The sequence below is a fragment of the Dufourea novaeangliae genome, unplaced genomic scaffold (assembly GCF_001272555.1).
Source record: "Dufourea novaeangliae isolate 0120121106 unplaced genomic scaffold, ASM127255v1 scaffold170, whole genome shotgun sequence".
NCBI classification, from domain to species: Eukaryota; Metazoa; Arthropoda; class Insecta; order Hymenoptera; family Halictidae; genus Dufourea; species Dufourea novaeangliae.
Genome location: NW_015374081.1, coordinates 1,229,789 through 1,244,804, shown reverse-complemented (window position 1 = coordinate 1,244,804; position 15,016 = coordinate 1,229,789). Strand labels below are relative to the sequence as shown.

General features: G+C 39.6%; 1 protein-coding gene across 1 annotated transcript; it reads right to left on the bottom strand.

Moving 5' to 3' along the window:
* Positions 1 to 5,427: 5,427 nt before the first annotated feature.
* Positions 5,428 to 13,497, bottom strand: LOC107190718 (leucine-rich repeats and immunoglobulin-like domains protein 3). Its single transcript, XM_015579579.1, has 14 exons — positions 13,023 to 13,497; positions 11,947 to 12,018; positions 11,727 to 11,870; positions 11,509 to 11,646; positions 11,280 to 11,420; positions 10,905 to 11,192; positions 10,681 to 10,824; positions 10,364 to 10,602; positions 10,135 to 10,281; positions 9,720 to 10,037; positions 9,276 to 9,557; positions 8,928 to 9,203; positions 8,558 to 8,857; positions 5,428 to 8,427 (listed from the first exon to the last, which is right to left on the bottom strand). Exons 1-14 carry the CDS (start codon positions 13,262 to 13,264, stop codon positions 8,303 to 8,305), a joined length of 2,856 nt encoding a protein of 951 aa, XP_015435065.1. The 5' UTR covers positions 13,265 to 13,497; the 3' UTR covers positions 5,428 to 8,302.
* Positions 13,498 to 15,016: the final 1,519 nt, after the last annotated feature.

Genomic DNA, 15,016 nt, shown 5'->3' with positions numbered 1-15,016 from the left:
GTACCGATCGAACATGGTTTGTGACAAACGGCGGTAGTGAACGTGTTAAAAATTAGTTGCACGTCAAGATATAGCGTGGTGTATTGTGACTTGTGGAACCCGTTTCAGTGGTGAACAAGAGACGTAGAACTATTATTGAAACAAGTTTCTATAAACAAGTGCCCTGTTAGACCTTGTTCCTGAGCTATTACCATTTTTGTATTCGAGTGATATTAAATAGTTTACTTTCTATAGAAAGTGTTCCAACTGACCGTCTTCAAAAATTGCTTTACAGACTCCTCTCGATTATCGTCTGGCTTGTTCTACACAATTATTGTCCTGCCGTTATCCCCACCACTGGGGAGGCCGTGGAACCTTTGAAGCGCATACTTTGTTGCCCCTCCGCTTTTATTGCCAAGGCTTCGGACAAAAAACGAATTTACGAGGGCCTGAAGCATTTCTTCCTATTTGATTATTGTCCCAGCGCGGACTCGAGTTCGAGACGATAATTGAGACGAGTCTGTACTTCCAACAACTTGAATAAGAAGCTCAGGATAGGACACTTGTTTGTGCAAACTCATCGCCAACGTCTACTGAAATGGGTCTCATACATCAAGAACCACTCTGTACATAATCTCGCGGCCGTTGAATTCCTTTCGACTTTTGAAGACTCGAACCGTGTTTAAAATGTAGGAATCCGCGTAATTAACTGTGCGTCATTGGAAACAGGGTCGAAGGAGCAAACTAACCTCACTCTTTTTGCAAATGTCGGTTACGCAGTCGCCGTCGAAAGGAATTCTTCGTAATCGCCCTGTGGCGTGTTTTACTTCCGTGAAGTAAAAAAGGACCCCAATCCGCGGAGGCTACTCGATGCAAAATTTGCGCTCCAGGACGGACAAAACGATCGACAATAAAGTGAAATTTTGGGAGCGTGAATCGAGGCCGCGCGAAACGCGGTTATCAGCGGGTAGGATAAAGAGGGTGCTACGTTCGACATGTGTGCATTATTTATGGGTGCGTTTAGACAATTGATAATCAAGTCACGATTAATATAGGTAAAATTAACGATGAAAATATTGTATTTTTGCTGATATTTTTGCAAGGGAATCCGTTTAGCTTGCGCACCTTAGTCACCGTTGATGCCGGCGACCGATATCGTGCACGACTACTGTTCGACTCGTCTTTGCTTTGAATTTAACGTGTGGAACACTCGATGATCGTTGCTCGATGTCCGACGATCGTCGAGCCTTCCCGCGTCACTTCGATGCTCTCTTTAAGTTCCTTTTCGATACCGATTCTCGGTCTTTCCTTCACACGTTTCGAAACAGTCTGTTCCCGGACGATGACCACCGAGGCTATCCTACTTAATACTATTACTATCGTTGGCCCCAATCTTGTGCACGATGCGTTCTCGTCGCGACAATGGTGACGAGACAACGGACGAAGATTCACTCGACGAGATCGCCGTTTAGACGAAAAATTCGTATTTTCCGAGTCGATTCTCTTCTGCACAAAGCAACATGCTATAAAATACTGGGCACAAAGGTCGATTTGTGTTATCTGCTCCGAGCACGTTGTTGAAACGGGATGGTTGCGTTCGAACATAGATTCTTTTAGACATTTATAATTGTTATTAAAATAAGCAGCATGTAATTGCTTTAGCATATAAGCGAGAGTAACGTATTTTTTATAATTAGTATCATAATTGGAACATTGATGCATTACTTACTTTACTTATATTACACCACTGTCCCCAATCTCTCTTTCTCGTTTCTTCGAGGGATGGTTTTACCTGTTAAAGTTGCCTCTCAGCGGATAAAAAAAAATTCGTATCCCTTATTTTTGACTGCTTAACAAACATACGAAGATTCATCAAAATCGGAGGGGGACACGTCCGTGCCTTCCCTTGTCAGTCGATATTATAAATTAACCTTAAATCGAGTCTTCGAAGGTCTTGATGTGTATGCATGTGACGTCGATCCAGAGTGTATCTTCGTTCGAATAGACGCTACGGAACACGGAAGAGACGTGGCGACGTTTTGGATTCGTCGTCACGTCCCTTCCCTACCTCTGAAATTGTCCCGAGTTCCTTTTGTAAATAGTATCACTTTTTACGTTTCTTCTCTCAAAAGCCGGTCCTCTTTGGCCTTCTTGTTAGTTCGACCGACGATCGAGCTTGCGCGTCTGGCCGTTCTCCGGAAGACGTCGCTTGTGTAGCGTGGAAAGTCGGCTATATTTTTTCGTCCGGCCACGCAAACGAACGATTTTCGATGTTCGAGCTTCGTAAGCGCTTGTAGCTAGTATTAAAAATTTGTACGATGTATCGAGGACAAGAATTCTCGACACTTTGACTGCCGTGTCAGCTGACGCCATGAATGCCAATGTAATTACATGCCACACGTTGAAGTGTAGTTTTGTAGACAAGATATAGCGAACTCGAAAATTTTATAGCTTAAAACACAAGTGTCTTTCACACAACAGGACGAACCTATTATCTCAAGTTCGTTTGCGATTAGTTTGATTGTAAGAAGCAACAAAATCTACAATGGCCCAACATGAAGGCTGCTGAACTCTCAAAAGATGGACATTTTTGGTAATTGCAGGGACATTGGTGTCTGGGTGCGATCTTAAATTGGTTTATAAGTTCGCTATATTTTAGGATATTAGAGTCTAAAGTTTTATTTAGAATGGTGGAAATTATTTTACAAAAATCAGTCTATTTTAACCCGAACAAGGCAACTGTTAACGATAGTCAAAGTATCGAAAGGATGAGCGCGTCCTCGACAGGGGTAACGTAGTCGAGACAACGGCTAAATCGCGCGTTTTGATCTTTATTCAGTGAAGTTGACAAAGGAGAGTAACATTACACGTACGTGCCCCGTTAGAACATTTAGTATTTCATCGAATATCATGGCGAGATGAATGATATTATTTAGGAAAGAAAACATCAAAAAACCGCATACTCGATGCTAATTATTATTACCACACTGCGGATGTTCGTGCAAATATATGTATAATTTTATTGACTACTTTACAAAAAAAGGAATCAAGTAGAAATCTGTTTATTCTACAAGGGGGATACTCCCGGGTTCTGAATAGTATAAAAACCTCATTAAACTTTTTACTGGTATAGTGTAAACGCATAAAATCCGCAGGGCAATTATTATATATAATCGTTTTAATGATTTTGAATATTGGAAAAATCGTTGAATTAGTTTTATCGTGGAAAAACAAAGCCAGGGTGATAAACATATTTGCGTAAACATAAGTAGGATTGTAGTTCGCTGCTGCCCGGAGGGCGCCGTTCAATGTTGCGCGCTTTAATTCCGAAACGAGCCAAGGTTTCGAAATGTTCCCACACCGCGGCAAATCGTTGCGTTACCTTTACGCAGGATATCGACACAATCTCGACGGAGAAAGCAATTGTCGAACGAGCAGGATACTTTCGGTGTATTGATCTAGGACATTTCTAGGAATAATTGTATACTCGTGTCGGGGAAGGGGAGGTTAGGAACGTGTACGTGTGTGAGTGCCTGGTGCTATAATATGACATGGTGTGTACGTATGCATTGTGTGTATATGTGCGAGCGAAAAACGAATTAAAAATTATCTCCTCTTCCCTCGGATCAATTTAGTTTGAATGACGAAAACAAGGTGCTTGGGAACTCGATCGATTTAAACGAGGATCGAAGGATTCTTTTTTTCTCGCGTGGTGCATTTACCGTTCTGAAACTTTTTTTTTTTCACGCAACGTCAGGGAAACCGATGCTCCGTGTATTATTTAATCCCCTTCCTCTGCTTATTTATTTATACGTCATTCATCATTATAAATACCACTGCGCGTGTCTCGTCGTTGCGTTACCTACCATTGACAAAAGGAGAAGACAGAAGAATGGTTAGCTTGCTTCGTTGTCCCCCGCGCAAAAGAACGGTGAACTTCGATCCCCTCGCGAACTAGAATCGTGACACACAAACACAAACTACACGTACACACTGTAAATGTATGATACTTTAATTATTGTGATACTTGGAAATAAGTAGGTACGTACGTGCCGTTGTATATTACCGTTTCTTTATTCGTTTCTCTCCCACTCCCCGGTCCCTCGTTTCGCGAAACAATTTTTTGACCGACTCCGCCGTCGTTGAAGATGAAACTGCTCGTACACACGATTCGCGAAATCGATGAAAGTGCTTTCCTCGTATGATCAACGATCGTTAAGTGCAGAACCCGTGTTATGGCACAATTCCGACAATTCGTCGGACAGAAACGTTATATTTCAATCGCGAAGAAAATCCCCGTTTGAAGTAATACGATTGATTAATTTTAGTTAGGCATGGGATTGTTCGGAGAGTTCGTAGCGTCCTTTGTTACCAGCCTCACCGAGGACAAAAAATCGATTAAACCAGTGTACGTGTACTGTTTCCAATATACATTTCAAATGTATCCTCTGTGCAATTTTCTAGTCGATTCTTTGTCTTCTCTCGAAAACTGAGGAAAAGCGTGAGTGAGAAAAAAGTGCATCTTCATCGTGACTGTGTTAAACAAGTAAAAGATAGTAGTATACCACTTCGACCGGGAAATTATATAATATCTACCTTGGTCGCCATATGTTAGATGATCATTCAATCAAATCACTATGTCAGGGATGAACTCTGACAGAAGTAAGTCTATCTATCTTTTTCAATTCCAAAAGGTAGAAATTTTCTGTAGTCGATGTAAGGACTTTATCTAAAAAAATGCATAAAAATTGTAAAACTGGAAAATGAATGTAAGATGTGAAGGGAGAACTCTTAGACCGCTATTCTACCTTTACAGATGCTACGAGCTTTTTCGAACAACACGATATTTTTAGCGTGAAAAATAAAAGTAGATAGGCAACACTGATTACAAATACAGAAATGTATGTATATATATATACACACACAGGGACATACACTCGATACATATCGAACGAGTTATGATGCGCAGGCGTGTCATTCGAAAATTTTTAGAAAGTTTACCGAATCCGTCATTTTTTTCTATGTAGTTATGTATCTGTAATTGTACGTTTTAATGAAAAGAACGCTCGTTTGGTAAATAAAGGATGAACGAAAAGAGGGAGACGGTTGGGGGTCATTTACCTTGACATCAGATTTTCGCCCTGTTCAGACGTATCGGTTCTGATGGTGCATTTCCTCAAAATAACTTGATTCACGCAGTCTTAAATGTTTCAAATATGTATTATCAGTCAAGTGTATGTGTGTGTAAATAGCGCCTTTCCCATGCGATCAGAACCGCTACGTCCGAACTAGTGATGGGCATCATCGACTAATGACTATTTAGTCGCAACATACTATCGACTATTTAGTCGACTGAAAGTAGTAGTTGGTTACTATCGACTTAGTCGATAGTGCCCATCACTAGTCCGAACACGGTCTTCGGTGTGAACCGCCGAAAGGAAGCCAACATTGTCAGGTTGAATAATTATTTATATTTGTTTACAATACCATGTAACAACAAGGAAAAATACTGAATTAAACGGGGATACCTTATTTGGTGTATCACACGGGCACGAGCTGATTAACGTTCTTCGCGATAGATCCTCTATGAATTGGCAATACAACTTAATACTTGTCATTGGTAAGTTCATTACGCGATCGTTCGGGTTCGCCGCTCGCGATTCACGCAGGCGTTCGAAAGTTTCACGTCATTTCGACCAAACACACTTTGCGCGCCTCGCGAATTCTCCACCTTTCACATAACGTTCGTTTCGCAACGTCGCCGCACGTTTCCTTGGAACGGAACGACGTGATATCCCCCGAAAGATGGATACTTCAACACGAAGTAAAAAAAGATAAAAATGAGATACGGCGTTAACAATAATAAATGATCAAATGGATATCCGCGTCGCTTAAATAGAAATGCGGTGAAAAAGTTTCATTGATTCAATGAAAGTCTGAGGTGCCAACGATTTCCTAACTGATTCGGTTCGGTTTTTGTGTACGCTTAATCGAGTGACTCAAGAATGTTGAAAACTGCGATCGTGACTGGGCAGTATCCATGAAGCGGCGTTTTCAGTGCAAATTTCACGCCGCTCCTCCGGGTATTCTCACGAAATACAAGGTCTAGAAAAATATATAGATGTATATGCAAAGTGTGTACTTTCTTTTTTTTTGTTTAACGTCGCTCGACCGTATTTAATTATCGACAAAGACACGACGAACGTCACCACCTTTCAATAATTAGAAAATTTAATCAACGATATATCTCGAGCGTGAAACGTTCTCAGGCTCGAATATTTGTGCTTTCCCCGTTCAATGCTTATACCGCGGGAAACGTGTTCATATCTCTCTATACACGGGGCAAAAATATCACAAAATTAATTCGAAAGTCACAGAAGTAAGATCCGTTACAGAAAGAAAGTCTTACAACACAGCGAACGGGCGGTCTATCGCTCGCTTAACTATATTAAGTGTAACTGCGGTTACATCCTACCAACTCGTGTACAATACAATGAAGAAAAGAAACCTTATTCTTCTGTACCTACGGGGTTTTGCGGGAAAGTTACATACGAACACACGACGAAACACGAGTAATTTCTTCTCCGTCGAAACACGCGTCTCTAACTTGCCCGATATATTCTTTCGTCACACACACACTTCAACATGTTCAAACGATATTCAGACACTAAACTTACGGAACGCACGGAAAACCGTCTCGATGCGTAGGTTCGATGATTCTTACCGCATTGAAGTCTGCCGGTATACGCCTCGAACGGTATGAATCATCGACAACACTGTGTACGTTTATTCGTTCTCGGATCAGTAAAGATCGATGCACACACGTACAATGTGTTGTTTCATTATAATTTCGCATCGCCGACACTTTGTGCGTTGTTATGTGCCAGTGATCATGCGACTGGCACAAGTCATTTTTGTCTCGTTTAAAAACTTTCCAGTTTCGCGTTTTGAACAAGAATGTTTTTTTCTTTCCGCGTAACGATACAACTATTAAGACTATTCAACTGAATATTTATAATGTCGGTCGATATAACCCAAAATGAAAGACAAATTCAATTTTTACAGATCATTGAGTTACACAACGTTGATAATCACTGACACATATTTTGAACGAAGTTGGGCACGAGTGCACGATCCTGTCGTGATAACGCAAAGAAACAAACGCATCGTAATACCGCACAGGTCGTGTGTAGAGTCTACAGTGTTGCCCGAACGACGCCCGCGAAGCAACGAAAGTATCACTACGCTTACTTGTCTCGGAAAAAAGAAACGACCACTGCATATTCGAAACTTTAGTAAATATAATACTAAAGGTAAAGTCGTCGATAAAAGCTGATAATTAAGCGCGTATTCGAAAACAGGCAGACATCGGTACCTAAACGATTAAAAAAAAAACATGAGCAATCGTCATCGATGAATGAAAACTTCCGGCGCACTCGTCCAAAATGGCATTAATAATCAGACTACGAATAAAAAATCAAGGGGAAGACAAATCGCGACGCGTCTATTACGAGCACTTTGGTGCAAACAAGTATACGTATGTGTCTCTCTCTCTCTCTATACATAATATATATACTATATATACACACTATATGCGTATGTGTCGCGTGTTTGATGAAAATGTGTAATAATGATTTGTGTGCGCAGGGACGTGTGTACGTGTTTCTCTTTTCTGTTTCTCAATTTTTTTCTTCCTTTTCTTTTTTTAGACAAAGTCACATCATTCGGCATTATAAATATAACCGTCTAATAGTTTCGCGTAATCCTAAAATAAATATCTATCACAAAAGACTGGTCTATAATAATAAAGTGGCTCTTGCGGCTTACGGTGTATCCCGTTTGTCATACCGTACACGGCTGCTTTCTTTTGTTCGACGATACAACGAATACAAATTACGACGGATCCTTATCCTAGAGTATTTACAAATTATACGGTATTAGTACTTTCATGTTTACGCTCTCGAACGCTGCGCACTCGCCAACACTCGTCTCGATAATAAATACGCCAATGACACGTGCCTTTCTCGCTATCACTTGTACTTACCGATAGTCGTGCAGTAGTACGCGGATACAATTAACGAATTCTAAGTATGGTGATAAATACTATGTTACGCAATGCTCGGGTAACCGTTCGGTCTCGGACGACGCGTCTCCTTCCACGATTCACGGGACGAATCGTCAGACGAGTATCCTTTGATGTCCTAATCGGTCCCCACGATCATTCGTAAAATCGTTCTTTGTCCAAACGCTTCGAGGCAACTCACAATCACTCGTATAAGAAGCACGACGAATCAATGGATTCGCGTGCTTGAGATCGCTGCGTTTACACCGCGCAGTCGTCGTTCTCACGATCATGCCGTTCGTGGTTCGTGTACCGTAATAACGGAGCCCCGCTGTTCACGGCTCCTGTTTCTTCTTCGTTATGCACGGAACACGTGACGATTTCCTCTGAAAGAAAAATTGCGTAAATAATATTTGTAATTGTTAGTAGATCGCTATCGGCCGATTTCTTTTTCTTCTTCAATAACGTGTGCTGAGAAGAATACACGAACGATACCAATGAAATATTCATACGTACCAGGTAAGCACAATTGTAACTGATCGCTACTAGGATTGGTACTGTCTCCTGTACCACTGTCTTTGCTGTGTTGTGAACTTGTTTCTAAATATAAATGTGTCTGTGTGTCTGGTATCGCGGTCGCTACAGCCGTTGACGGTTGCGCATTTCCACCTTGGGCAACAGCGTTCAGACGCCTCCTGGTCTGATAGATTATTACTACCCATACTACGGACGTACCAACAGCGCAGCATACTACAGTGATTATTATTAAACCCAGTATGTCGTCTTCGTTCACTGCAGCAGGACTAGAAGTAGGAGCTACGCAGAGAAATAAGGCATTGGTAACTGGGAATTTTATCAAATTTCCTTCAGATCAGTCTTAACGAACCTGGCTTCACCGTCAGATGGGATGCACCAACAACGCTACCTAATGAATTACTCATTTCACACTCGTAACTTCCAGCGTCGCTGGCTATAGTATTAACGATAATTAGTAACTGATCTTCAGCGGTGAAAAAGTGACGCTCGGTAGCCTGTAAAGGATTTCCGTTTTTGCGCCAGGACAGCTTCGGTCTGGGCATGCCGCCCGCCATACACTCCAACACGATCGAGCCGCCGACCATTATTTCCTTGTTCTCCATCGGTTTCACAAACGACGGAGTTTCTATCGAGGGAACAGAACAGGGTCACCATACGTCCGTTGCTGTACGCGAAAAGATTGCTCAGGGATATTTACCTAATATGGCCAGCGTAGCATTCGCGACAATAAGGCCAGCAAGATTTTGCGCAGTGCACGAATAAACACCGCTATCGGCGGTTTTCACATCAACAATGAATAATACATCGTCAATCGGCATCATGTGCATTCTTCTCTCTCTCGCCGCTGGAAAGTCATTTCCTCCATCCTTCTGCCATGCTATTTGCGGCGATGGCTGCCCTTCCGCGGAACATTCGAGACGAACGGTGCTCCCAGCGGTCACCCGTATATCATGCGGAATTTTTGAGAATGATGGATATACTGTAAACGTAAGGTATAAGTAATTCGTGCAATTTGTTCGCGATGAAAATGTAATCGACAGCAAAGAAGTAACGAAATGGTCGTTGGGACAAAGTCAGAACGGGAAATACGTTATCAATTGTGACAATGTATCTTTTCCTATTGATTTCAACAAGAACTCACTCAAAATGCTCAATTTCGCTTTTGCAGAATAGGTTGTCCCGTAGGTGTTCGTTACCATGCACTGATATTTGCCAGCGTTTGCATGCGTAACGTTTGTCAAGTGCAAAATGGAAGATGCCTCTGTTACCCCGCTACTCTCCATGGAATCAGTGTTTATTTGCAAATTGCCACTTTCCATTTCTATGTTGTCGTGCTTCCAAGTAAAATGCAACGGTGCATTAGCGGTGCTGGTCGCGCGGCAAACCAACGTTACATTATCACCTTTGATGCCCATTTGGCTCTTAGGTTCTTCGATTATCCTTGGTTTAGGATACTCGTCTATCGCGGTAGAAAATATGGTTAGATTAACGCGCGTTGTAAAGCAATTGAAAACAGACGGAATTTTAAGTTTCACGTGAAAAGCAATTATACTAACCACATGTAAAATTTTTGTGATGGAGTTGCGTCAATGACATACCCTGTAGCCAATGTGGATATCCGCAGTATACTTCCGCATCGCTGTACCTGTGCTCTCGTAACCACATACTTAGCCATTGTAAACCACAATCGCAGACCAAGACTCCTGTGTGTACGACAACAAAAGGTAAGTGTAATTGTTCTCGAGTATGTCCTTCTGATAGTATGGTATTATTGTTTATACGTACTCGAGTTCATCCGGAGTTTCATTAAACTGGTCATTGAAACAAAAGCATTTTCCTGAATGCTCGTTACATTGTTTCCGGTTAAATCCAATTCGGTCACGCTACTTAATCCTGTAAACGCTTTCTTATTCACTGACTTTATTCTATTGTGTGCCAATCCTAATTTCCATAACTGTCCCAATGGGCCGAAAGCGCCGTTGGTATCTTCCACCATGTACGATATTTTATTAAAATTCAATTCCCTTTAATAGAAACGACTGTTATAAAAAACAAACTGATCGATTTGTACCTGTATTTAGATTCCGTTTGTAAGTACTTACAGTATTTGCAAGTTGGGAGTCGAACCGAATGCACCATCTGAAATGTACGTAATTTGATTGTGGTCCATCTTGAGTTTTTCCAGCTTATCTAAATATTCGAAGGTACCCCGTTCAATGGAAGTTATCTCATTGTACGATAGATCTCTGAAATTAGGTTTCAAATTGTTATTTTACTATTCTTATTGTGCTCGTATAAAAGCATAATCGATAAAAATGTTACTAACAGTTCCACGATTTCTTTACACAAATCCCAAGCTTGCGTTTCGATCATACTTATTCGATTATGCGATAGCGTCAGTTTTTCTAAACGTTGTAATCCGAACAGGCCACCTTTCCTGACGGTAGTTAACGAATTAAAATCAAGTTGCAAAATCGTTAAATTTTTCAGCGGCCAGAACGCGCCATCATACAGCGTCTCTATCTTGTTTCTTTTTAAGCGTAATTCTTTAAGATTATTTAAACCTTTAAGACTAAGCCCTTGAATTGTCTGTAGTTCGTTTCTATTTATTTCTCTGTAAATGAAATATATTTTTATGTTCGTAGATATCTGTAGATGAATTGAATTTTTTTTAATTGAAATAATATAAGTAGCTTCTTACAATATACGCAAACTCTTCAAATTTGTAAATAGATCTTTCAATTGTGTCAGATGATTTTTGTTTAAGCGTAATTCCTCTAAAGAAGTCAAGTTATCCAGACTTCCATTTTCTATTACTCTTATTTGATTCATATTTAAGTTTCTGCAAAGATTATACAGCTGTATAAATTACTCTAAATATTTATATATTGGTATTATAGAACGTATTTAAAAAAATACAATGTACGTACAAATGCATAAGACAATTAGGAGCAAGGAAAGATCCATTTTTAATGACACTTATTTTATTCCCACTGATATCCAAACTCTGAAGCTGTTCTAAGCTGCGTATTGCTGTTCCATTTATATCACTGATTTCATTATGAGCCCTGCAAACAAATTATTACTTGTCGTATATAAAAAGCTAATCTTGTTCTTGTAAAAAGAAGGAACCGGATAGTTTACTTACAAGGCAAGATGTGCTAAACTCTTAACAAAAAACAAATCTGGCACTTGTGTTAAATGGTTCTTATTTACTTTAAGTCCCTGTAATTGTGTACTTTCAGATAATACAATTGTAAAGTTATCTCCAAATTTATTAGCGCTGAGGTCCCTGCAAAGAATTACAAAATTGCACAGTAACTTATAAGAGAATTAACACGATAGATATCATTGCTGCAAGTACTTACAATTCTTTGAGCTTAGCTAAATGTAATAATGCATCAAATTCCAAGCTAGCAATATTATTCTCCCTTAGTTCCCTGAAAATGTGAAAGACAATATTAATATTGCCTTTATTTTTATCTATCATCATTCTTTTTTTTTTATAAAATCTTGTTCTTATATATTTACTCATGTCTCATAAAAGAAAAATATAAAATATATTTTTTTTAATACTTTAGTGGCTATACTGTTACTATGCGGTAGATTCAAGTTGTCTTAAAACACTAAAGGTAAGGTTCTCTTCATCTAGATCTTGTTCTCCTTGACTCTAGGCTGTGTAAAGTGACAATAGTGTGTCCCCATACATATTGCCTTATATGGTCAAGAATTCCAGCTAATGTATATGTAAGTACAAGACTACCATTACCCTTTAACCATTTAAGGATTAAAAGTAAGCTTTCCCGAATGTTTCTGTACTTTAGTCTCTAGACTGTTCCTAACAATTACAATGAAACCAAAAAAATATATCATTCAAAAACTGAAAGATAATACCAGTGTTATTAAAACATTTCTTACCGCATAGAAAACATATCATTATGAATTGCAAATTCTGAATCCCCTATCATCTGAATTTGTTCCAATCCAAATCTGATTAAAGGATTATTTTTTTAAATAATATACAATGTTATCGAAAATTTCTAAATATTCTCAAGTCGCGATAACCCATTAAAAAAGAAACGTAGCAAAATACTATTTGCTTCTTGCTCAGTAAATGAACAACGTTATCGCTTGTATTTTAACATAACGTTTCTGTTACAAATTCCTGTATACTATCTTATCTGCGTTCGATCAAGTTACAACGAATGTGCGTAGCTTTCAACTTCAAATCGGAGCAATCCGTTGCGAGTAACGAAACAATGTAATGTGATCGAAGGGAAATAAAAAATAACAACAAACAGTCGTAACATTTTCTACTAACAAGCCAGTATGAGAACATGGTCAACGGTGTTTCGGAAAACACGATTCGAGTGGAATAATCCGGCGAAAGTCATCCTCTCTGGAGGCAGCCTCTCAATAGGATAACGGGCGATTATTTACTCACAAGATCTCTGTCCATGGTGGTAGACCACTGGGTGCCCCGATCAATTGTAAGCTACTGCAGTCGACCACATTCCCAAGGCACGCACACTCCACGGGACACTGATTATCCTTGCCACCATACAATATCGAGTCGGCGATCGTTGGGTTCGACGAGATCACGCATAACATCGATAATAAAACGGCCGTCCATTTGCGATTCCACTCGAGTCGACGTACGAGAAAAGCTTGTTCCGAGCTCGACATCGTACGCGCCCTCGTATATCGTTTTCCGTTTTCAAAACTTATTTCGTAATTACGCGTCGCGTACCGCCAACGATTTTCTCCATAGCGAATCCGTAGGACGAGAGCACGCCTCGTCTCGCGAAACCATCAGCATAATAACAAAAATGCCCCCGCGCCTTTTATCGATTCAAAACAAACTGGTCGCCTCTCAAAAACGCTCCGACCCACACACCATGATGACGCCTACGGACCGATGCGAGACTCCCCGACCGACGATTGCGCGAGACCATTCTTTCTCTCCCTATTTACACAACATTCCAAACGTCGTGTTACTAGAGACTAGCTTCACCTAGTGATATTTCCTACGTCGAGAAGACAGTGTATACAAGAACTACCAAGTTGAATTTCAGAGAAATGATACGGTTATTTGGTTTTGTATTGATATCAATCGTATGATGCAGTACGATGGATTCGCCAGCGAAATCGAACTGTACCGAGTCTTCGACGTAGCAATAATGTGTATCTGGTGACACAACGTATGAAACGCTCTGAGCGCCACCAAAGAGAACCTCTACAGATTCGAATACGCCTTCGAGGCACAGTACCTTGCAGCAAAGTCAAATAAATTTTTTATATATTTATTTATTAATATATACGAATATGTTACACATTATAATTGAAAACGTTAAATTCGCTGTCGGTTATCTTGTTGTAAAGTAGGAATCAATCGTATGGTTTAGTGCATTATTCAAATTGGAACGTCTTGAGCTATTTTTGAAAGATATCGTTGTACAGAAAGGATAGACAATTTAATTTTGTTATGGTTGCTAGGCAAAGAAACTGTGAATCGAATCAGTGTTTTATAGGGAATATAAATACACGAAAGTAAGCTAGTTTTCTTGCAATTTGCATTGTTAACAGATTCTGTCGGTCATCGGTAGCCCATGATAAATCTTTTGCCTAACTATTTTTATTATCAACATAATAATTCAATAAATAAAGTTGCTTTTTCATATATCGTACTTCGTGCATCATATTTCTGAGTAAAAAGAAAATAATATTTGCGTTTTGACACGGAAAGTGTTAACGAATTCTCGGATAAACGGACGTGTCGAATTGGTGGAAAGGAGGAAGGTACCGTGGAAAACTCTTCGATTCTTACTAAATATTTATATTTGTATTAAATCGCTATTCGTATATTTGCATTTCATCAATAAATCACTATGTCACAGCATCATTTTCCTCTTTAAACAAATCAGCAACATTACACGCGAAGCTTTCATAAAACATAAAAATATTCTTGCCCCTGTAGTAAATGTATATCATATACACGCATGTATATAATATATTCACCATACGATACCGATCGAGTTATTTTCAAACGTTCGGCAATGCGATGTTTCGGAGAAAATAACGATAGCGGTCACAGACTGACAGTTTTTATCATCACAAAAATTTCACTTATAATTTCTAGCTTCATACCGAAATTTAAGTTAACTAGATTATCCGCCAAGCGCAAGTTTTGACTTCATTTCGAATTAGATCGAACTCCAGATTGATCTTTCAGTCCAAACATCACTTTTCTCTTAGAGACTTAGAATTGAAATTGCATCGAAATTCAATACGGTCGGATTTAACGATACGTAAGTTCAAAATACACGTTACTTATGTACGCTTCTATAAAAATAAAATTCATCACGCATATTTAATTAAGCATCGCTAATAATTGTAGGGTCAATGATAAAGCATTAAAGTAACGTTTCTTTGACTGAT

Coding starts and splice junctions, on each gene's coding strand:
- LOC107190718 (XM_015579579.1), bottom strand. CDS start 13,264: ATGTCGAGCTCGGAACAAGCTTTTCTCGTACGTCGACTCGAGTGGAAT. Junction 12,019..13,022: donor CCACCATGGACAGAGATCTT/GTGAGTAAATAA, acceptor TCACATTTTCAG/GGAACTAAGGGAGAATAATA. Junction 9,558..9,719: donor AGCGAAATTGAGCATTTTGA/GTGAGTTCTTGT, acceptor TTACGTTTACAG/TATATCCATCATTCTCAAAA.